The sequence below is a fragment of the Erithacus rubecula genome (assembly GCF_903797595.1).
Source record: "Erithacus rubecula genome assembly, chromosome: 2".
Classification (NCBI taxonomy): Eukaryota; Metazoa; Chordata; class Aves; order Passeriformes; family Muscicapidae; genus Erithacus; species Erithacus rubecula.
In genome coordinates, this window is record NC_136685.1 from 61,322,988 (window position 1) to 61,346,308 (window position 23,321).

General features: G+C 38.7%; 1 protein-coding gene across 1 annotated transcript in view; it reads right to left on the reverse strand.

Annotated features, from left to right (window-relative positions):
• ARFGEF3 (ARFGEF family member 3) overlaps positions 1 to 23,321 on the reverse strand; it is an 80,382-nt gene that overhangs the window by 45,921 nt on the left and 11,140 nt on the right. The window contains exons 3-6 of the mRNA XM_079299234.1: positions 20,983 to 21,064; positions 17,814 to 17,945; positions 4,881 to 4,949; positions 202 to 324 (exon numbers count right to left, since the gene is read on the reverse strand). Of these exons, the coding sequence (XP_079155360.1) occupies positions 202 to 324; positions 4,881 to 4,949; positions 17,814 to 17,945; positions 20,983 to 21,064 (406 nt within the window). The remainder of the gene's footprint in view (positions 1 to 201; positions 325 to 4,880; positions 4,950 to 17,813; positions 17,946 to 20,982; positions 21,065 to 23,321) is intronic.

The following is a 23,321-nucleotide window of genomic DNA, read 5'->3' on the forward strand; positions in this document are numbered from 1 at the left end:
TCTTTTGTTTAATGGAAGGAAAAAAAAAACCAAACCAACTAGAGTTGACAATGTGAGAGCTCTGAGGCAGGCATAGCCAGAGAAAAGCTTTCTAACAGGACTAATTGAGGAAGTGTCAAATAAAAGCCACAAGGCATTCAGATGAACAAAACAGTACGAAGCCATGGACATGGAACCATTTGTTGACGCCAGAAGGCTCACCATGTTCTCTTGCTTCTGCCGTAACTGTAAAGTCAAGTCACTCAACATTTGGCTGAGGGTTGCCCGCACAGCGGTGTTAATGCTCCGCTGGTGACAGCTAGATACATATGTCTCAATGCAAACCTGATGAGGAAACAAGACAGCAGCACAAAGAGATCAACTCCCACTTACCAGGAACACATTTCAGGAGGATATCAAGGTCTCTCACATGCAGACAGTCAGCCTTCCTTACTATTTCTTATCACTTTATTAGCACTTAGAAGTTTTTAGCAGTCTTGGCTGGAAAACCAAGTAAGCAGCATCTAGAAGCAGCCTGCAATTCATCAATCTCACAGCTGCAGGAATGGTAGGGCTAAACTGGCACAGTGTCCTGTCAAACCCAAGTGATTCTGGCACTTGTCTCACTTTGTACAAAAACTCATTGAATGCTGCTTTGATTGTTAATCTCTTATTTGTAACAGCCTTTCTGTAAATCTATGTCAGCAATGCAAATACCGTCCAATTCTTCAAGCTGGTTGCTTCTGTACAAGTATTTTCCACTTATTCTGTGATAATGATTACATATTGTAACACATCTGAAAGCCTTTAAGGCCTTTCTTAACAAGAAAATACAATAACACTTTACCATAAATAAGATAAACAATTGCCTTTTAATAACTGGCAGTCCAGCAAAGCATTCCTCTGCTCAGAGATCAGAGATGGGAGCCAAGGTAGCAACAGAAGAACACTGATGGATCATCCAGCTCCTAACTCCATGCCCAGCTGCTGGCAGTTTTCTGACAATATGCTGTGCCCAGAGTCATGCGTGACTTTTTCCCCAGGTGGTGTTGCACAAAAGGCTGCCAAAGTGTCACACAGCTGGGATCCTGGGGACAGCACACTGCAAAGTGCAGTTTCCATCCTTCATCAGGTATTCTGTGGGAGGTGCTGGGTCTCTGTAAGACCTGCTGCAGCTGAAGCAAGCAATGTAAGCACACTGCCCAGTAACTACTAAGTAGACAAAAGTCTTGATGGAGCTGAGCAGGTTTGTGACAGAACTGTACAACACGGTTGTCTTAAAGAAGCAGTTTTGGTCCTTTGTCCTATACTAAGTTTTATCATTCACAATGACCACAAGAATCCCCCAAATCCAAGCAACCAAATTATAAAATAAATAAATAAATGACTGTTCACATACTTTTATATTTTTCAGTTTTAGTGGTTTTATTCTGTCATTGTTTAGATATATAACAAGTAAGAACTGTTAATTATAAATTGAAATAGCTGTGAAAATTATTAAAATTATCAATTATTAAAAATATAAATATGCAGTATAAATTATGTGCATAAGGAGTATACATAAATGCATCTGGTATACATTTTTGAATGAGAAGTATATTATATGATGTAAAATCATTTTTATAGCTCCCTAATGAGGATGAGTTTTTAAGAGGGGGAAAATGAAAGTGATCTGATTACACAGTCTGATCAGTATTGACACAGGCACACAAACAAGACTCTTCATTATTTCTAATGCGCATTGAAATGAAACCAAGCTGTCAATAGGTCAGAGATGAAGATGTTCTTACAAGTTGGCCTGGACCAATTCTGCCCATCATTCAGCTATCACTTGAACCCCAGTGGACAAAATAACCTGAAAAGCCTGTTAGCCACATAAAGCCCTTCACAGAGGCCAAACCATTCCAGTGCTGTTGAGATCATTCTTTTTGAGCTGTAAGCCTTTTTCTAGAGTAACTGAATTAATTAATGAAATACTATTCTTAGAGGTAGGCTGACTTTCTGGAAAGAGCATGGTTGATATCTCCTGCTTCTCTCCCCTACCCATGTAAGCTAATAAGCAAACAATACTGTCCACTAGAGTTGCAATCTTACAGAAGGCCTGTGTTCTAAATGGCTGGGCGAGGTACCTTTTGAAAAGCCACTGATGAAGAAGCAGCAGTAAAAATGCGAGAGCTCAGGGCTCCAAAGAGGTGTGCAATGGACATTTTGATCATTTCATGCACTCGGGGACTTCCAGCTCTATGGCATGCAAAACACAACTAAGAGCAAAACACAGAATGGTTAGCTACTGAAACACAACAGTTACACAAAACAAACCTCTAGAAGGCACACAGGAGCAACAAACACACATAAAAACAAGCAACAGAATCAACTAAATTTTCTTGCAGGTGTCTAGGCAAGCATGGAAAGGTGCACAGGACAAGATTTAATCTATTTTTAATACTACTTATCTATTTTCTATGCTGTTAATACTTAGACACAAATTATAGCATTCTTCATTTTGGATGTTTCCTTAATTTGAAGCTGATATGGTTCAGAAAGATTTCAAGTGCCACTGTTCTGCACACACGAATTGCAAACGATCAGGCAGAGCAAAATGGCCACACTGGAGCTTTGTTTGTCAGAGACAGTCCTCAGGGAGTTGCATCAGTAATGAAATCAGCACCTTCATATCCTGCAGTGGCTCTACTTGCTACAGTGTGCAGGCCAGAAAAACTAAGGGAGTGACTTGAAAAGAAATAAATAGCATGGGCACTGGAACATGGGCTCCTCCCTTCCACCTTTCCCTTAGAGCAAGTCAGAAGTTAAGCAAATGCTGAACTGAGAAATGATTTTCTGTTTCCTACTGCTTATACACTGGAAAATTCAGATACAAAGGCATAGTGATGCCACCTGTTAAAGCCTTTGCCTTACCTAAAGCCTGGGCAGGAGGAACCTGGGGAAGCATGAATGCACCTGGTAACATTTGCTATTTAGAAAGACCTAGGTTATTTAGAAAAACCTGTGGCAGTATTTTCTGAAGAAGTGTGAAGAAAATAACTGTACCCCCAAACACTCCAAAGAGAAGCAAGCACATGCTGCATTACTGTTTTTTCCAATTCATTGAAGGAAATGAGTTTTGCTTGCTTTGTTGGCACATCTCAGAGTCTTGTTGACCATAAAAGAAAAGAACTTGAATTGTCCTCATTTGTATCAGGATACTAGCAAAACATTTTAAAAACCAGGTTGGCCTTCTGAGAATAAAAGTGAAGTGCAACTACCAAAACCATCAGTTTCACATTAATCTGTGAAAGACAACTGTGAATTTTCAGAATGTTTTTGATGAATAAGAACCCTGTTGTTTAAAGAGAAGGTAGAGAAAATATTATTTCTGATTATTTCTACAGTTTATAGCACACAGACCATGACTGATTGACCATATCCCCCCAGTCTCAGATAATGCTTTTAAAGACTGAGAGCTGAAGGGTTCAGAGTCATTAAATGCTTTTGCAAGCAAGCACTTTGTTTAATCTCAAGCTCTTTACTGACAGTAAAGGGATGCACTAAGCTGAATTCATCAGCTTTTGCCTCAAGCATTATGAAGTCTGTGAGAAATGTGAGAAAAACTGCAATAAGGGAAATTATTTGGTTTTTTTTTTTTAGTGTGTGACACTGACATAAAGAGGGTTTAGTAGAAATTTAAAAATTGCGGCTTGCTTTAAGTAGCAATTCAGCTCATCCCTGCTGCAGTGTCTACAGATGGGGCTTACAAAGACCTTCAAAAATAGCCACACCTTATGGTCTCACCTAACACAAGAGAAATTAAAATCTAAGCTGTGCTAATCTAGAATGATTACTACCTTTTTTGAAAATCTGGTATATGTTATATACATAAACTATTTATGTTGTATACTTGCCTTTTAAAGCTCTTTTTGCTTTTATAAAGTGGAAATAATTTTCTTTGGTTCCCTGTTATCCCTACAACTCCTTTCTCAAATTCCAATAAGATAAGGCAAGGTCAGTTTTATTCTTAAACTCAGAAAATACTGTAACTTGCAGCTAAAGTAAGCTATTTTCATATGGGATTTCTGTTTTTTACAAAAAACTCCACCCCAAATACCAAAAACTGAGAAGGAACATGTCTCTAAATGTCTACAGACACTTGAGAGTGTAGGACATGTAAATAACATTTACATTGTCCATGGACACTAGTGCTGTCCATATCATGTTAACAATGTAATTTTATAATAAATTCTACACAGAGCAGTGTGTGTTGCACAGGAGGATTAAGTGTTCCTGTGCATCTTCTCTGAGCTGAACAAACAGCCCATGGCTTGCAACACACTGTACTAAAAATATCACCCACCTACAAAGGCTCACTTACTATGCCTGCAGGTATGTTTTTCTACAACCAAAGTTCTTTTACAATCTAATTCAGACCAAAATCTAATGGAATAAAAGGAGTATAGTGACTAACAATGGATCTAGAGGCATTATAGTGTTTTACTTGGATGTGTCAGGAAAGAGATACACACAAGGAACATTGAGGCATTTGTGCTAACATGGCACATTATGGCTTATACACTTCTCTTGTGAAAACTTCATTAGTGTTAGAGTTGCAGCCAGTAAGAAATCAGCACAGTGCTGGTTTATTAAGAACTCAATAAATTTTTTCTATTGCAAAAATCAAAATAAAGTAAATTTGAGAACTAGTAAATGTGCAAGACTGCCTTCCCATGCAAGCCCAAACCTGCCCCAACTTGCAACTATTTCTTCACACTAGACACAAGGTAATACCAGTCCTAAAGATGGCAGACGTGCATTAGACTGGTTCAGTTTCAGGTTACATATGGAAGATGCACTCTGTTTAGTGGGGAAAGGTTAAGTGACACATGCTATGGTATAACAGAGGCACTTACCTCGGCAATCTTCAACACCGAACTCCCATTCAGCTCAAAGGTGGAGGTATATGTTATACAGAGCAAGACCTTGCATCAAAAGAGAGGAAATGAAAAAAATTAGGTTTCAGCAATTATTGACTCACTTTCTCACCCACGTGCTTCTATCCACAATTCTTTCCAATTTTGGGAACAGCACCAGAAGTTTCTTAGCACCGCATGTTACCAGGAGAGAGGAGATCCTCATGAGAAGCTGCATCTGTTGGCCCCAGAGGCACCACAGAGGATTACTGATTGCTGTCTCCTACATATGACCACCAAAAGGAAGACAATCCAGTGATCAACTCTGTCCTTGGATCCCTATTCATATTTTAACCATAAGCTTTGCATGATTTATAATCCACCCTTCCATTCATTTCTATCAATATAACAAAAGAGGAAGGAAAAATGCATACAATGCACATTATTACTTAAGTGGCACAGATATATAAACCAGCCATTAATTACTGCCTGAGGATTTCCCAGCACAGTTTATTTCTATTAAGTGTATTATAATCATTTGGTAATGAGTAGCTAAAAAACAATCCATATGCCCCAGTTCATGAAGGGAGGCTTGTCCTGTCCTGAATTCAGCAGGAGGAATAATTCAACATCTTACTTTGAAGAGAAGAGGAGTTAGAATGTGATGTGAACCACTAGGGTAAATGAGTGAGTGAGGCAATGTGGTGTGATGCCTTTTGCATCTGGAGATGTCCTCCCTCCCTCCTGTCTTCCTTTCCAATCTCTTCTGCCTCACAGAAGACAGAGTCTGAGCTACTGTTCTCTCTGCTTCAAAGCATAAAATACCTCCAGTACCAGAATTTATGTTTGGCTTGGTCTGAAATAGTGAGTTTCTTGGGATAAGTGTACCAGCAAATATCAATCACATTAAAACCAATGTATTGGTCCCTACAACTTCTCAGCCCTACACAGAACTACTGTTCTCTGCTTCGCAAGGAAGTTTGGGTCCTCAGATAAGTCAACATTATTGGCTGTTAACTAGAAGAAAAGTACAGAAGAGTCTGTCCACAGGTGAATGTGACATTTTCCTAAAGGAGGACATACTGTTGTGCATTTTGAGAGTCATACTGAAAAGTTTCTATACACTGAAATGCACTGCACCTTTACAAATTATTTTCTTAGCAGAAAACTTGTATTTCACTACAGGATGTCACACCTTACCCCAGGATTGCAGGGTTTTCTGTTTCTTTGTTTACACTTTTGTTTTGCAAATAAAACACCAATAAGGAGCTTGATCCTGTTCTTACAGAAGATGATTTTACTACAAAAAGTACTTCAAGTAAAGCACTGTGTAACAGCAATTTTACAGTTTTCTGTATATGTTATTTTGACTTTACTCTTGGTCCTTCATAAACAGAAGCTGAATAATGTAGATAAAGACTAGAGGTAGTGACAAAAAAGGGCATGCTACTCTTATGAATTACAGTAGTCCTGCACTAGAAACTCTTTTTTAGATATTTAGCATTTATCTTTGGAGCAAAGCAAAGTTTCTGAGCCAAATTCCTTCTTCATGGTTTCTCTTTTCTTTGAAATGGACAAAATAGATTTTCTTAGGAGTGCTATACAGCCCACCTCAATATTACAAGGAGAGGTACAAGCTACAGAGAACTTGGCAGAGAAAGTAATCTAATTCTAACCACAAGCAATTAAGAATGCTGTACTTTGTATTTCTTGATAGGAACTCCACATATTTTTCTGCAATCTACAACACTTACTGCTACATGCACAAGTGCCAGTGAAAAGGAACTGTGGTATCTTTTTTCCTGTCCCTAGAGCAAATTCTATAGAATAACAGAAAAGCAGATGGTCAATTTCAAAAACTCTCAATAATTTCATTTGGCTAATAAATACGTAAGTTATAAGGGCTGTTATTTCCATCTGCTATTCAGTCCATATGTGCAAAATTTTAAACTTTGAAGCCAAACAATTTTGTTTAGCACTAACTGGATTCTTAACTACTGGTCAGCCTCATGGTCAGCTGTGGGGCCTCATTTACTCAACCATTAATTACCCTGAAATTTTATTGACATTTCTAACAGCTGTGAGAGCTCAGCAGCTGCCTAAAAATGTATATTCAGTACTTTAGGAAAAACTGATTTCTACCCTCCAGACACTGCTGCGTAAAACACAGGTGTAGAACACAATTCCTAAATCCAGAGACAGGCAACTGTTACCTCCCACTAACAAATCTCTTCTTATCACACTAAGAACTGCGATGGACATCCATGACTAATCCTATTCAGTGGTTTGTATGTCCTTATTTTCCCTGCTTGTAAAACCTTATTTACTTCATGTGATTTTCTGCTCTCTTGTCCCATCTTGACTTCGTAGGATGTGTTACTATCTAATGCTTTCCACAGATCAAAACCTGGATGCCAATACACTACAATTCATGGATGGACACACCAGTTCAGGAATTCTTTTAAGCCTTTGCTCTTCACAATCTCTTTCTTCCCTCCTTAAAAAAAAAAAAAAAAAATCCACCTTTCATGGTGCTGAAAAGTGGTGCTTTCATGGTGGTGAAAAGTTAGTGCATTGTATATATAGAAGCACAAGCTACCAGCCAGTATACTCTTGGCTTGCTCCACTGCTACTGCTTTCCCTCATAAATCATTTGTAAGTTCTGAACCACCCTCTCTGACCAATACACAAGACTGCTCTCAGCTATGATTTCCATCAGTGCTGCTGCAGGGCTCATTTACAGTCTTGGCACAGATCCAAACACTTAACTTGCATGTTTTCCCATTTATGTGGAACAAACAGGAAGACAGCAGGGTCCTCTTTTAAATTACTGGATGAAAAATGTGACTAAAATCAACCAAACAAAACCAAACTTAATCATTCAGATCCACTGAAAACACTGAGTCTCCAGACAGGATATCCCCATAGACTGCCTAACTACTCATGACACTAATTCTAACAATCTGTATTTTAAAAAATTAAAGAAAAGAAAGATAGAGCCTTTCTTGGGCAATGAGACATTGTTTTTGCAGCCACTGGTATGGAAGGCAAAAACAAAACTACAAAGCAGCTCCTAATAACTAGAAAGCAATTCCTGAAAAAGACAAAATTGAAAACCAGCTTTTAGCGATTGGTATGGACTCTAAAACACTTTTTTTTTTCCCTTTTTTTTAAAGAAGAAACTTATATGACTGTAGAGATAGTTTAAGTCACACAACTTCCAGGATGTTTTAACTCACATGCATTATCTTGCAAATGCCCAATGAAATCACATTTCCATAAACTGTTTATTCATAATGAAAGTATTTATTTTAACTACTGTTGAAGCTCTGACTGTCATGGAACAAGAAATATAATTCCTAGTCCCTGGAGTCCCAGGATACAATCCCAAATGTAGTATAAGAGCATGCACATGGGTAGTTTTCACAATAAGTAGAAACAAAACCAAAAAACCCTGCTTCTGATGCCACAATGAAGGTCAATTGAAACAAAATGTACAGGATTTGAAGTGGAATGTAATTAAAGTGACATCATGATGCCTATCCATCCTGTGCCATGTGCTCTAGGGTGACCCTGCTTGAGCAGGGATATTGGACCAGATGACCACTGTGGTCCCTTACAACCTTACCCTTTCTTTGATTCTGTGTGATTCCACACTTAAAGAGAGAGTATTCAAGGCCAGGCTGGATTGGGCTTTGAACAACCTGGTCTAGTGGAAAGTGTCCCTGTCCATGGCAGGAACATTGGAACTAGATGAACTTTAAAATCCTTTTCAACCATTCTTGTGACCTCTTGAAGAAAAAAGAGGGAATGCTTTTGGATTGTAAGGCTGCCTAGCATAGCTAGCCAAGTTCTTTAAGTGCTTAGTATGTGTCTGCAGCACAAAGCAAATCCCACATTGAAGAGCTTATGGTGGAGGCACATGAAATAAACAGTGTATAAGAAAGCAAGCAGTATCTCCACAAAAGAGAGAAGAGGTTCAAAACTTTACAATTGACAAAGAAAACTATTTTGCAACCACCTCTAATCCTTTAGTGGGATTTGTAAAAAAGCCTTTCCTGACTTACTTCACTTGCAGGATTGTAAACTTGGATGCAATGTGTGTCAGATGAATCTCATATCCTGCCCCTTGGAGGAAAACCCTGACAGGAAGGACAACCCTTTGACTCATTCAGTAGCTTGACATTTAAAGTCATCCAGTATTTCTGCAAAATACTTTGGACAGGAGGTGCACTCCTATTTGTCAGAATTACTGCTAACCTGCTCATGTCGCACTCTTTGGCCTTGAAGGAAAACAAGGGCGAGAGGAACAAAGAGCATTAATGAAGTCATGTACACTGTGTCACCATGTGCCACTGTACCAAACAACAGATTTTAATTATGGAGAGAGAGGAGAGTGTGTCTGCTATGAATTAGTAAACACATAAATGCTGCTCAGCATTATGAATGCACCAGGGCTTCAGACATAAGGACTGGATCTGGTACAGGAGAACCTCACACATCATCAGTAATGACATGATGAGTGCTCTGAGAAGACAATGCCCATTTAGTTCACTGGATTAAAACAGAACTGCTGCTGAATACTATTCATGGTGTATGAAAACAAGTGAAACTTCTGCTTATGTAGTACAGTTGTAGGAGGGAAAGAAATTATTCAAAGCTAAATAGATATTTAACAGTTTTTGTCAACACTCTGACAGGGGGCTTTATCTTTAGAACTTTAACAATTAAAGGCAGGGAAAGAAAAAGGCTGAATAACAGTACTAGGATGACATTTTCCCCTTTACAGGTTATATCCTATTTAGGTATTGCATTACATTACAAATTATAATATATAAAACTGAGTAAAACAAAAGTGAAAAAGGGCAAATACCAAACTGGAAAACACCAATTAAGAGTTTAAAGAGTTTTCAAATCAAAATGAAGTTTCATGCATCAATTTCCAAAATGATTCAAAAGGATGTCAATCCATGGATATAAGTAGAGCCAGAGCTGTCAAGATAAAAAAGAATTGGTGTCTCCCCTGGGTGGAAAATTCTGACATTTATTCTTGACAACAAGAGATTTTTTTGGGGCAGGGAAAATAACTCCCTTACTCTCAGATAATGCAGAACTGTAACAGGAAAATTATCTGTGTGAGTGGCAATGTACTTTACAACAGCTGATTTTAAATTGCTGTTTCAAGTCACCAATAACTGGGGTAAGAAGTTAGCCTGAAGACAACCTAAGTGGTAGCTCACAGGCTGTCTGGCCTGCCAGAGGATTTTACCCTATCCCAGACCATAACCTGAACTGCATCCAGAAAAATGATACTTAAAATCCAACTGAACTGGTTTTGTGGTTGCATCACCAACCACCATGTCACATACATGTGTATCTTTTCTGTATCTTTTTCCTCTCTTGTAAGAGATGCGAGGAGCTCCACGGTAGAGGATCCAAAGAGCTGGTTGGTAGTGTCAGAACAGCTTATTGGAACACAAATTCTCTCCTCAGCTGCCCCCAGGACCAGATGGTGCTATCAGCTGTGGTAGCAGTGGCCCTAATCATGGGATGCTCACAAGCAGAGGAGGTTCAAACTGGGTGTATCTAAGCTGTGGCACAGCTGCAGGATGGATATAGTTGCATGGAAAAGCTACGGCAAGTGACCCTTTCATGCCACTGTTATGTAGATCTTGTAAGCTGACCAACCCTCTGCTTAGGTTTTTGGAATTACACATCTGACCAAACCCACTGGGGTTGTTCAGGGATAGAATTCAAGCACAGAAAGGCAGTGAGGAATAGCCATGGATCTTGGAAAGATGTTTCATTATAGAGATACTGCATTTACTACTGACTGGTTTAGGCAGCTCTCATCCAGCATCCATTTGCCCACACTCAGGCCATTACCACCATCATTCTTTTTGGAATCCTTAAGGAGAAAGCTCTGCTATTTAATTCAAGACTGGTTTTGGCTACAATCACCAGGCACTTAAGAACCAGGGGAGCTCTTTAATCACAGTACTAGGCATTTACTATAGTTCTAATTAACTCAGGAAATGATAAGCTTATCTTGAAGCACACAAGGTAGGTCATTCAATTCATTGGAATTAACCTGGTTATTTATAACTGAGCACATGAATAAAATTACTTTTAAAAATAACCAGAAAGAGGTAAAATGAGACAAGCAAACCCAAGGGGGTCTGGATTTTTTGGCTGGCCTAAATTGCAAAAATTTAACTTATGAAAAGGCTAAGCACTAAGAACTCTATATAGCATTTCTCAGTAGGAATAATCTTATAAAAAAAAATCTTATTTGCATGATACTGCAAATAGATGTGTAAGTCTTTAAAGACTGTGCAAGCATTTACAGAATCCCCTCTTTAACAGATCAGATGCTAACACACCTCTGAATTATGGATTGGAAAAAAAGTGAATTGTTGCTTATGAGAGCTCATACCAGGCACAACTATTACAAGAACTAATGCACATTCAGGCAAAAGATTTTTCTACAAATTTTCAGCATTTAAATTTTTTTTATTCTTAATATACATTTTAAGCCAATTCTGAATTAAAGCATGCAACTGAAGTTGAGTAATTGCTTTTATTTTTACCTTATTCAAAGCACAGTCTGTCTCTGCTCAGAAGATGACTGGACTGCAATTTATATTGCAAGGGATATTGAAAATGTTTGCAACAATACAATGCATAAAATACACTCAGAGGAAAAAACAGTCTCTGTTCCCAATTCTGTATTAATTAAAATGCATAGATAAACAGCAAATATCACCAAGTGTGTTGCTATTTCCCATCCTGATAATGACAGTCTCTTCTCTCCATCACCACTGAGTGGTATTTTTACTGTTGCACCAATGAATTTTTCTTTTTAATAGGCACTGAAATCACAGTCTTTATTTCTACTTACAACAATTACATATACTGTGCTTCAAAGAGGCAGGGAATAACATAGTTCACATATACCTTTAAATCCATGTTCTTTTAGTCCTCCATTTGATTTTACAGTTCAAGACAAAACAGAACAGTTGTAAATTATATTCTACTAAGCATAATCCCAGCTCAATTATGGAGAGAGAGGAGAGTGTGTCTGCTATGAATTAGTAAACCCATAAATGCTGCTCAGCATTATGAGTGCACCAGGACTTGTACATGGTACTTTATACATTGAAAAAAAGGCATTCACAGAGACAGGGATTATACAGTTGTGTTAAGCCAACATTTTGGATCAAACACTTTGGAGTCACTTTTCAAATACATAAGCTGTTCTCTGTCTTGGAGGGCCAAAGACCCACTCAGCAGCAACAAAGTTCCTGACAAGTTTTCTGAAATAATTAGCCATAAGTTTTGCTTGCTTGGTCAAGCACAGTCCAGCTTCATTCAATATTTGCACCAGATCAGACCTGAACCTGTAACAACATGGTTGTACAGACCCTGAAACAGGTCAACTATAATTATTACAAAAACTAAGACAAAAAAACCCAAATTGTCATTAAACTTTCTCTGACTCCCTGTGGACTTTCAAGAGTGACCTTCTCAAGTGACTAATTTGACACCATAACTATCAATTTAATTAGTTACTATAGAATATAAATTAATAAAAACTAGGAGATGACTCTTAGCACTCAAAGAATCACTTTGCACATTTAAAACATTATGGCAGCATTCTTGGAAAGAACAGTTGCTAATACCCAACCTAAAGACAGTCTGTCCTTATACAAACTAAGTTTGACCACAGAACTCTTAAGTCAGATTTCAGTTCCAAATATATCCAAAAGGAAAACTAAAATCACAAAAAGAGCTGTCTACTGTTATTACTGGAGAGCTCCCAAACGCTCGGTTAATGGATCAGTGAAAATACAAAGAGAAAAGATGGCCTTGACACAGCAGATTTAGCAAGGGTTGATTAAACCTCATTCACAGATGGAAAAGACTTCTGGCTGACTCCTCACTGAAAGCCTACAGAAGAAAAATCATAAAAAATTTGCCCATCACCAAGAAATACACCTAATCCACAAACAAATGCAAGTTGCAGTCACTGGGAATAAACTAATCTTTCCTAAATTAAACTGCTGTTTGCCATAGATAAATAATAAAATAAAATAAAAAATAAAATAAAATAAAATAAAATAGATACATAATGGGAACTTGAAGAGTCTTCCCTCTAAAGCCACTTTGGAAGATTATTTTTTGGTTTCAAAGCAGTCCTCAAGTCTATTCAAAACCACCACAGGTAAGGCATCTGCAACTTAACTGTGCAAAGTCTTCTCAGATGTAATAAGAAATAAAGCTTGGAATCTTTGCTGACAGAAACACAGTATATATTCATAACATATCCAGCATATCACCATTCATTAGAACAGTGAAATAAAGAACCAGTATTTGGAAAAACATAAAATCTGAAAACTGAGTTTCTTTCACAGGGGGTCATTATCCTCTTTCTTGTTTGAAAATTTCTGTCCTTCAAGCTCTGAATTTCCCAGGAAATCTGGACACAGACTGAACTGAAATGCTCTGCATTTTATGACAAGACTGTCTCTGTGAATGAAGAAAACAAAGAGACGCAGTAGGAAGGGAAATTTCACCTGATCAACACACCTTTGTCCTAAGAGCAACTTTCTTACTTCAGCACCCATTATATTACAGTGTGTCTGGTTTACCTGGAGAACTTGTTTCTGTGTATCAGGTTTGTCTGGAGAACTTGTTTCTATGTGAGAACTCATCTAGTAATTTGCCATTCTTCATAAAATATTTTTTGTTCTTATCTGAGAATAATGTTATCACAGTCAACAATAAGTACTGTATTATTAAAAAGGTGGTCAACTCATAAATGGAGTTGAATGAAGGAAAAATAAAAAAAGCGAAAAAAAAAATCCAAGTATTTCTGCTGTTTAGGATGCCTTCCTTACTTCCAACTTCCTCAATGTTTGGTTTCAGCTGCTTGGGTTACAAGAACATAACTGGCCACAGTTACATTCAAAGCCTAATTCTAGTTCTTTCAAGAGCCTATCCTAGAGGAATAGTGGTTTAGGGTCGGGACTAGTAAGGAAAAATGACTAAAAACTCAAAGAGGGAAAGTAAAAATCACAGAATTGCTGAGGTTTGAAGGGACTGCAATCCAGAGGTTCAGCTATAGATTAGATTAGTTTCCTTTTCCACTGCTGATCAGACAATATTTGACAGTGCTTTTGTCAATACTATATGTATTCCTCCAAGCAAAGGTCTAATTGCACAAAGTAGAAGTACTTGAGCCATTTTAAAAACATCTGAAGCCAGAATTTAAAAGCATCAAGCCAGGAGGAAAAAAAAAATCAGGATCCCCTGACTCCACAACTGAACTCAAAAGTGAGTATTAATCTTCAGTCCAGAACGTGTCCCCTTTCTGCTGCAGAGTATCTACAGCTTGTTAGTCTAGTGCTTAACCTCAACAAAATGTCCCCATCCCTCAATGTGAGATACACCCTTGCATTTCACTCAATTGTAACATGGCATTACATCACACAACAAAATTCTTCCCACTTCTGAGCCAGCCCCACTGCATGATCATGTTCATCCAAGGAAAGTGCTAAATTACTGTCCCCTTGACTTTTTCTCTGCACCTGCAGCTGTAGAAGTAAAGCAGTGAGTCACTCTGGTATCTCTGATAAACCATTACATTTGATTAGACATCAATATATCTCTTCCTTCCTACATGAATATTCTAAAGAAAATATAAAAGTATAAATATTTAATTATTCCATTTGAAACTGAAGTTATTGATGTATAATAAAATCATTATCAAGGTACTGTATGATTGTATGATTTTTCCTTTCCACTGATTCAAGCCAGTTGAGCACAGTAAAACACAAACTAGTAACATACATATTAGAAGGCTTTTCAGTCTTACAGCAACAAAGATGACAACAGCAAAGATAAATACTAAAGTGGCCTTGTGTCAGATACATTATTCCCTCTAGTCACACTTGCTGAATTATCTGGTTTCTCAGTATATTTTAATATAAATTAAAGCACCTAAATAACCTCACTTTAGTCCCTGGTGTGAAAATACTAATAAATCTCTACCATAAAATACATCAGAGATACAGAGAATACACAGAGTGGGTAGTAATTGAGATATTCTAAAGAAATATTTGGCTTTGCAGTTAAATAACATGCAAGTCTGAATGCAAAATTTATACATCCAGACAGCTTGCTTTGATGTGTGGGAAATCAAATCCAGTTACTAAACCTGTGTTGTTATTTGTGCCCATTCATGTCAAAGAGAAACCACAGCCTCTCCCCCTTCCTCACTGAAAAGATCACTGCCTTTTTTGGGCATAAAAGTGCTGTTGGCATAAGAATTACCCAGTGCTTAGCAATTATAAGGGTGTCCTGTAAGAAAAATAAACAAGGACTTCAGAAAATTTCTGAATGTTCTGGAAATTCAAGGAGGAATTTCCCCATATAATGACTCTACATGAAAAACCCTTCTAAAGAGAAAGGCACAATCCCCAACAGGTATTCAGAAGAAGCAAAGAGTCAAGCTAAGTTAGTGCAAAGCACAGGAGAGAGAGAAGATGTGAGAGGGGAAGGCTTTGAGTTTATCTTGATAGTTGCATTTGGGCAGTTTTCATCTTCCCTGGTTGCCCAGAATCTACTCTTGCACAGTCCCCAGCCCTGGCATATAAGTCTGAATGCTATCAGGGTGCTGGTTTTGTGGCAATCTGCAGAGCAATCTATGATGCTCACCCTTAAAAATCAGGAGGATTTGGTACGTAGCCATATATTAGTCAATACCCTTCCATTTTTACAACAGAGGCCCCAACTGTTTGCTTTTTTCAGGTCCAGAAGAGACCAGCTAGCACTCCTCTCCATTTTTTTACAGCAACCATTACAGCTACTCATACCAGTCCTGTCTAAGGATGGCTCTTCACAATACTTGACATGTTCCAAAAGTGTGGGAAACAAGGCCACTGCCAGTGCACTCTTTTCCTGTTCTTCCTTTCACTGCCAATTCCAATGTGCAGTCATCTGAATGTAAAAAGCATCTTTACAGAATGCTCTCCTCAGTTAATCAGATCCCTTCACACTTCCATCTATAGTACAGGTGGGTCATAAAAAACAGCTAACATAAATATCCAAGACTTTTTTTTTTTTTTTTTTTTTTAGTATGTGAAGTGTGAATTTCTAGTATACTCTTATTTGGAACAGCTGGAGATATTTTGGATAGGATTTAAAAAAAAAAACAACCAAACACATTTGAGTGACTTAGGAGCTTACACACCAGCAACTTACAGTGAATTCTATAGTCCTGCATGTCTACTTTCACACTGATTTTGCATGACTAAAAGATTTTGTGTAATCTTTAATGGTTGCATTCTTAATACCTGCAAGACTGGTGAAACTGTGCAGAGTCACAAAGAACCAGGTTGGCACCACACCTGACAGAGTTTCACAAAAGCCTACTCACACTCAGGACTGCCTAATATCTATCTGCACTAGATAAAGACATATTTTATCTCCTCCAGATGGAATACCACAGTCTAATGTACAACCATAAGCTGTCTTGAGGACACATTTTAGCAGCTCCAGGGACATAAACACATTGCTGAGACCAGCTGTTAGAAATCTCCCTCCTTCCCCCTCAAAGGCTCTAGCCGCTCATCAGCCCTGGGTTAGCTAACAACATTTTCAAGAGTTGCAATGGCATTTGTAACCTTCAGGTTACAATCTGAAGAGATGTCTGCTTGATTACAATATGTTTTGGCCCTCTGGTCTCTTGAAATACTTAAATCAGAATAGAATTTTGCTTTGTTCTCAGCATGTAAAGTTGGAGTTGTAGCCTGATCTTTACCATACACACATTTTGCTCAGAAAGGGATTTGCACATCAAATTTTCACTCAGTGAAATTAAGACACTTTCTTCTCTCTTTTGCACTTAAACTGGAACTGAACTTGTTTTTCTAATTAAAAAAAAAAAAAGAAAAAAAAAAAAAAAGAAAAAAAAAGCATACATAAATACAAGGTTTTGGGTTGGGTTTTCTGTGGTTTGATGTTTTGAAATTATTTTTGCTTCTCACATGTCAAGACAACTTGAGAAGATATTTACTCAGAACTGTAGCAAAATACAGTGTTCACATTCTTCTCATTGTGGGGGCTTTGCCTTGCAGATGTACATTAACGCCTTCAAAGAAACTGTGCATGCAGATTCTGAATCTATAACACTCAAGAATGCAAAAAAAGCAACTTGCAAAAAATGACTGCATTCCAAGAGGGACCTGTTGGTTCAGTACAAATAATGCAGGCATTGCCAATACTGATAGAGAAAAGTGATTTCTAAGTCATACAATCAACACAATCAGGGCAAGGAATTTTGGTATTGCCTCCCTGCCAAAACAGTATATCCTGGCAGCTGAGCTTCCTAGCATGCACACAGGAGAATGCCAGACTATTCCTAGAAATGCAAGTTCTGACAGAGCATACAAAACAATAATTTCCCTAATGCCCTGGTCCAGGGACGCTTTGATGCCTAAACAAATCATGTCTCATTATTAGCATTTTACAAACAGAAAATACAGCTACCAAATTACACAGCACCTACGCACACATGATACAAAATTACGAGTGTGCACAGCCCACCTCATGAGCACTAAAGCCCAATAAGAAACTTCAAGATCTACAAGTTGTTTAGCTGTGCCCTCCCATGGAGGAAATTGATTGTCCTGGTTAAGTTTCCCAAAACTGAACCACCAGTATTCTCAAGCTTAATGTTAACTATCTTTAATCCAAAGAAACACAAAATAGAAGTGAAAACAACTGACATCTGCAATGATGAAGGAATGAAAGGGAATGAAATATTGTCCTAAAATGAAGGTTTTCAAGGCAACAGCTAATTTATTTGCAAACTCCAGTATTCAGTCATGCAGCCTCTGTTGCAAGCACCTACGTGTCTGAAACACTAACCTTCATCACTTCAACTTGCAGGTCTTCATTGAGCGAAGGAGTCACTTTGACAGCATTCAGCATCTGATTAAGCAACTGTTTCTCATCTGAGTCTGTTTCCACGGATACAAACCTCTCATCAGACAGCAGCTTCTGCAGAGAGAAAATGGCAATGCATATGTTGAGACAAAAAGTGCCTCTGCAAAGTACTGCACCTAAACCTATCAGCACTTGGCACTAGGGCAGTTGGTTAGGCTTTCTGTGTAAAATTTTAATCCAGTAACATAAAATATAAGAGAAATAGCAAAACTTGGAGATCCATGTCATATCAGCTGCTATTCCAGTATCATCTTTGCCCATCCCACTTCCCCAGTGCCTAAAAGAAAGCAGACATAAGTAACTGATAAATTACCTCAAATAATATCCTCAGCAAAACCCCTTAGTATTTTAGAAGTGAGAGACTGGAACCTTTGCAGCCTCTCTCCCCCTAGACCATCAAAACAACAACAAAAATTAAAAAAAAAAAAAAATTCAATGTCATGAAAAAAATAAAAAAAAATTAAAAAAAAGAAAACACTTAGGCTAGTATCCTGGCATTAAACTACTGCTATCTGATCTCCTGCCCAACAGGAGACAGTCACCTACTGTCCCAATTACTCCAATAGTGGACAAAGCACAAATGTTGTGGAGGTGGCACTTCTGATCCCTGGCAAGATGTGTTTGGTGTCATACAGAAGTTGACCATTAATGGATACAATCAAGACCTCAGATGAAGAGTGCAGTTAACAAATGACTAAAACAAGCACACATAGAAAACAACCCAAGCTGAGGTGATATGAAAATTACTTGTCCTGGCATTGGGTTGGACTGAACTTCAGACTGAATGCTTTAGACTGATCAGGTTTACTTTGCCCAGTATCACAGATACTATCTCCTGACATTGTCAATGACACTATTTCCTTGAAGTTCTACTGGAAATGCCTCTTCCACATAGCCTGTAACCATCTTCATGTGTGTCTCTTATTAGTGGCAGGCATCCTGCACAAGATGTATCCACACAAGTCTTTTCCCAGCTTCTATCTTCTCAGAAGATCCCACAACAGAACAAAACCAGCTAGTCTTAGATCCCAGGAACACAATCATGCTCTGTCCTAGCAGCCCACTTCCCTCTCTACATTCTCCATCACTTTTGTACTGATGCTATCCTCAGCTTCAACCTTACAGCACATTTCATCGGTTCACTTCTACTTCTTATTTTCTGTGCTTGTACTGGTTTTGGCTGGGATAGTAGTAATTTTCTTCATAAGAGCTCAAAGAGTGCTGTGTTTTGGATATGTGTCCAAAACAGCACTGATAACACACCCCCACGTTTTGCTATTGCTTATCAGAGCTTAGGCAGCAATAGGCTGCCTGTTTCTCAGACTGGGGGTGCAGAAGAGTTTGGCAGGGGACACATCTGGGACAGCAGACCCTAATGGGACCAATGGGATATCCCAAACTATATGACACTGTGCTCAGCAACAACAGCTGGGCAAAGGAGGAGGAAGTGGAGGGTACACAGACATTCAGAGTTAAGCCATTTGTCTTCCAACACAACTGTTACACATGATGGAGCCCTGTTTTCCTAGAGATGGCTGAACACTTGCTGCTCCATGGGAAGTGGTGAATAATTTCAGATATTCTTTTATTTGTATACGCAGCTTTGCTTTTGCTATTAAACTTTGTCTTAGCCCACAATTTTTCTCACTTTCACCCTCTTGATTCTCTCTCCCATAACTCTGAGAGGGAAGGAGTGAGTGGGCAAAGCTGAACTGCCAGCTACGGTTTAACTCACAATGTTTTAAAGCATTTCCCACATAACAGAATATCAAGTGTTTTAGCACTGAACAGCCTGAGGAGATTTAACTCAATCTGCAATGAGAATAATGGGGGTTTCTATATAAAAAAGAATGTTTAGTTCAGGATGGGAGATATGGAGCTGTTGAAGAGAGTCCATGGAAGGCCTGCTAAGATGACAAAGGGACAGGAGCATCTCTCTTATGAGGAAAGGCTAAGGGCTGGCACTGTTTAGACTGGAGAAGAGAAGGATCAGGGAGGATCTCACCACCACATATAAATATCTGAAGAGTGGTTGCAAAGAGAACAGATAGGAACTTTGCAGTGGTGCCCAGTGGCAGGACAAGAAGCTCTGGGCACAAACAAATACAGAAGGTTTCCTCTGAACACCAGGAAAAAATTAACTGTAAGGGTGATCAAGTATAGGTTGTCCAGAGAGGCTGTGGTATCTCCAGCCCTGGAGGCACCTCTTTTCCAGTCTAAACAGCCCCAGCTGTCAGCCCTTGCTCATAGGGGAGATGCTCCAGTCCCTTTGATACCTTAGCAGCCCTTCCCTTCTGGAACCACACCATGCCCCAATATGGGGAACTCTCTAACCAATTGTCTGACACCTTATATGCTGGATTAAGTCAATTTGAACGATCCACTTATAGCCCAGAACAACTTCATTCTGGCCCTCCAAGGGAAAAAATTCTTTTTGGAAAATAGATTTTATGCCCCAGCAGTGTGCCAGCCTTTTCCACAACCAGCATCCCCTACTGATAAGTATTTACTGACTTGTACTCATTTGTCCAATTAAAAGAACAGTAAACTACTTTAGTTTTTATACTGTCAAACCCAGGAAAAGTCTTTCTGTTGTTTGTGTTGCACTGTTGTTTTCTCTCGCAATTTCACAGACTTCCAAATCAGATGATGTTTCTACTGTTTTCAGTGTACAAAAAACCCAGAAAAGTGCTCTCACATAAGGAACGCAGCCTCCAGATACTCTATTAACCTCCCCGTCTTCCAAGCACTGCTGACCTCTTTTCTAATCAAAGAAAACAGCAAGTTTCAGCCTAATTTCTGAGATGCTTAGCAGTGGCAAACTTTTTCTGGGAGTAGCACAGGGCCCACAGGGAAGAACACATCTACATTTCAATGTTAAAATCCAGGGATCTTCCATCTATCTGCACAACATTTTTAGTTTCTACAAAATCACCAGCCTTTACTTGCATCCTGACATCTGAACAGAAACATGACCATTATTGTTAGGTTCACCCGAGGACAGGCACTTTTTCTGTAGTATTTTTCAAAAGAAAAGCCTGGATTTTTGACACCCACTGCCTGCCAGCACACTCCCACTCTAAAGCCATACCTGCATCCCTGCTAGAGCCTGTTGGGCCAGCTTCATGCTCTTCGATTCCAGAGCCAGTTGAAGAGGAAGGAGACACTTCTCCCTAGGAAAAATATTTTAAAAAGTGAGAGAGGGGAAAATGTAACTAAAATTGGTATTCAAGTGACATTTCAGAGGGCCTGTATCACTTTCAGAAAGATCATGCTTGCATACAGCAGCCAAGGAGAATTTCACAATTCACTTTTACCCTCTAAAAAAAGCTAGCATATTTCTTCAACACTTCACACATCTCTAATCCAGAAAGCACCTTTAAATGCTTTTACAGTGTGACTTTGTTATACTCCTCTGTTAAAGTGAGGTGAACTCGCATTTGGAATCAGCAAATCAACAGGTGGAAAAATAAGGAACCTCTGCATTAACTGATACCCCATCAGCCAGACACAGACAGGAAAAAAAAGAAGGAAAAAAGATTACTACAGTGTATAGTACTAACTGAAGGATGATAGAAATTTGGACCTGCATCTCTTCAGGGCAGAACATCACAATATTTTAGACTTTCTACAGATTTTTACAGCTGCATATAAACATTTTGGGCATTATTAATACAGAATGAATTTATTCTCACATTAAAGTGGATGAAGAGTGGGAGGAGAGGGGAAAATGAAGAAAGTCATAAGCCACTGGAGTGGATCCAGTTCAGTTTCATGATAATGAAGACAGGTGGGAGCTCCTATGGCTTATGTGTAGCTACCCCACACATCAGCATGTTGCCTGCCATCTGTCATCACATACTGCAATGAGCACAGAACAATGAGAGCTTTGATAAATGTCCCAAAAAGAAGAGCAAAAAATGACAAACAGGAGGATGGAAATTAGAACAGATTCAATTAGCTGAACATCCCATCCTTGCTAAAAATGTTTAACTGAAAATCTAATTAAGGTTGCTGCAGACTGTATTCCCACTGTATTCTTGGAGAAAATGAATTGCCATTGTGTCATTTCCTGTTCTTGTTACACCCTCAGTCAATTAAGTCTTTAGCATTTCCATGCTACAGCTAAGAAACACCTGCAGAGATATCTTACAATGTTTGATTAGCTTGAGCACCTTTCACACTTCACTTCAACCTGCCATTTAAATGCATCATCTGATAGCATGAGAACATGAAGGACACAACAGATAATCCTCAGGCAGAACAGGAGAATGATGTAAATTAACACAGTCCCTTCTAATGCCTTAAGAATTCAGTTCAATAAGGCTGCAAAATAGGGAATGCAAATTGGAATTACCTCAACTGATTTCAGTGCAGTGAAGTAAGAGAATGAGGTTTCCTCTCATACCTTGCAGCCCTTTCATAATTCCACTCTGTTTGGAGCAGCCACCACCACAGGATTTCATTGCTTACTGCACTGTCTGCAGTTCTGTATGGTTCAGTGACAATTCCAGCAGGTTTTGTAGTACTACCCATGTAAGACATTTTACACAAGTGAAGTTCTCAGAATAACTTGATGCACAACAATATACTTCAAAACACGTTTAAGAATACTCTCCCTTTACATAATGCACAGAAAGTAGTTTCACACTGTAACTCTTAAGCATCCATACTGTTACTTGTTGTTGTGGCCATATATACACATACAGTTTGAGGCACAAATATCAACTTAACCCTGATTGAAACACATCAATTACAACACAGAGGGAGAATGAAAGGAAGGGAACACCCTTGACTTGGAAGAGAGGAAGCCACCAGCGACAGAGTGCATAATGCAGGGCCAGTCCCTCCCAGAGCACAGGTTGTCCCCCTTGAGCTACCCCACTCCATGGCTGTCAACTTTGCTAACTGTAGAATGAGTGATGAGAACACACACAGCCTTTATATTCAGCACACTAGGTTATAATGACCTTTCAGTTGTCCAAGCTTTCTGTGGCTCACCAACCTAACAACCTACCTCTATCCCTGCAGGACTGGAATAGGGGATGCTATGGCAGGCCATCAAAACAGACTGCTATAGAAAGGTCAGAGCAAGACAAATTACTATTGCAAGTAGAGAGATCATAAAAATCTTTCTATTCTCATTGTAATGACAAAAAAAAAAGCCTTTAGAGAGAAATGAATAATGGCTCATTAATTCACTCTCATGATAAAAACTCTAATGAAGATAGGAAATTGCCTAATCTTAACTCCTTGTTGTTAGTGCCTGAAACACAGTCTCACAGTCCAGCTTCCACTCCTTGACTTAGGGAAAGGGGCATGATAAATGAAGAATTTTTCCCTCCATGCAAATGGTGATAATCACATTATTTTTAATCCCATTTCTGAAAATTAAAGATTAAAAATAAGACAGGTCTCTACATTATCTTC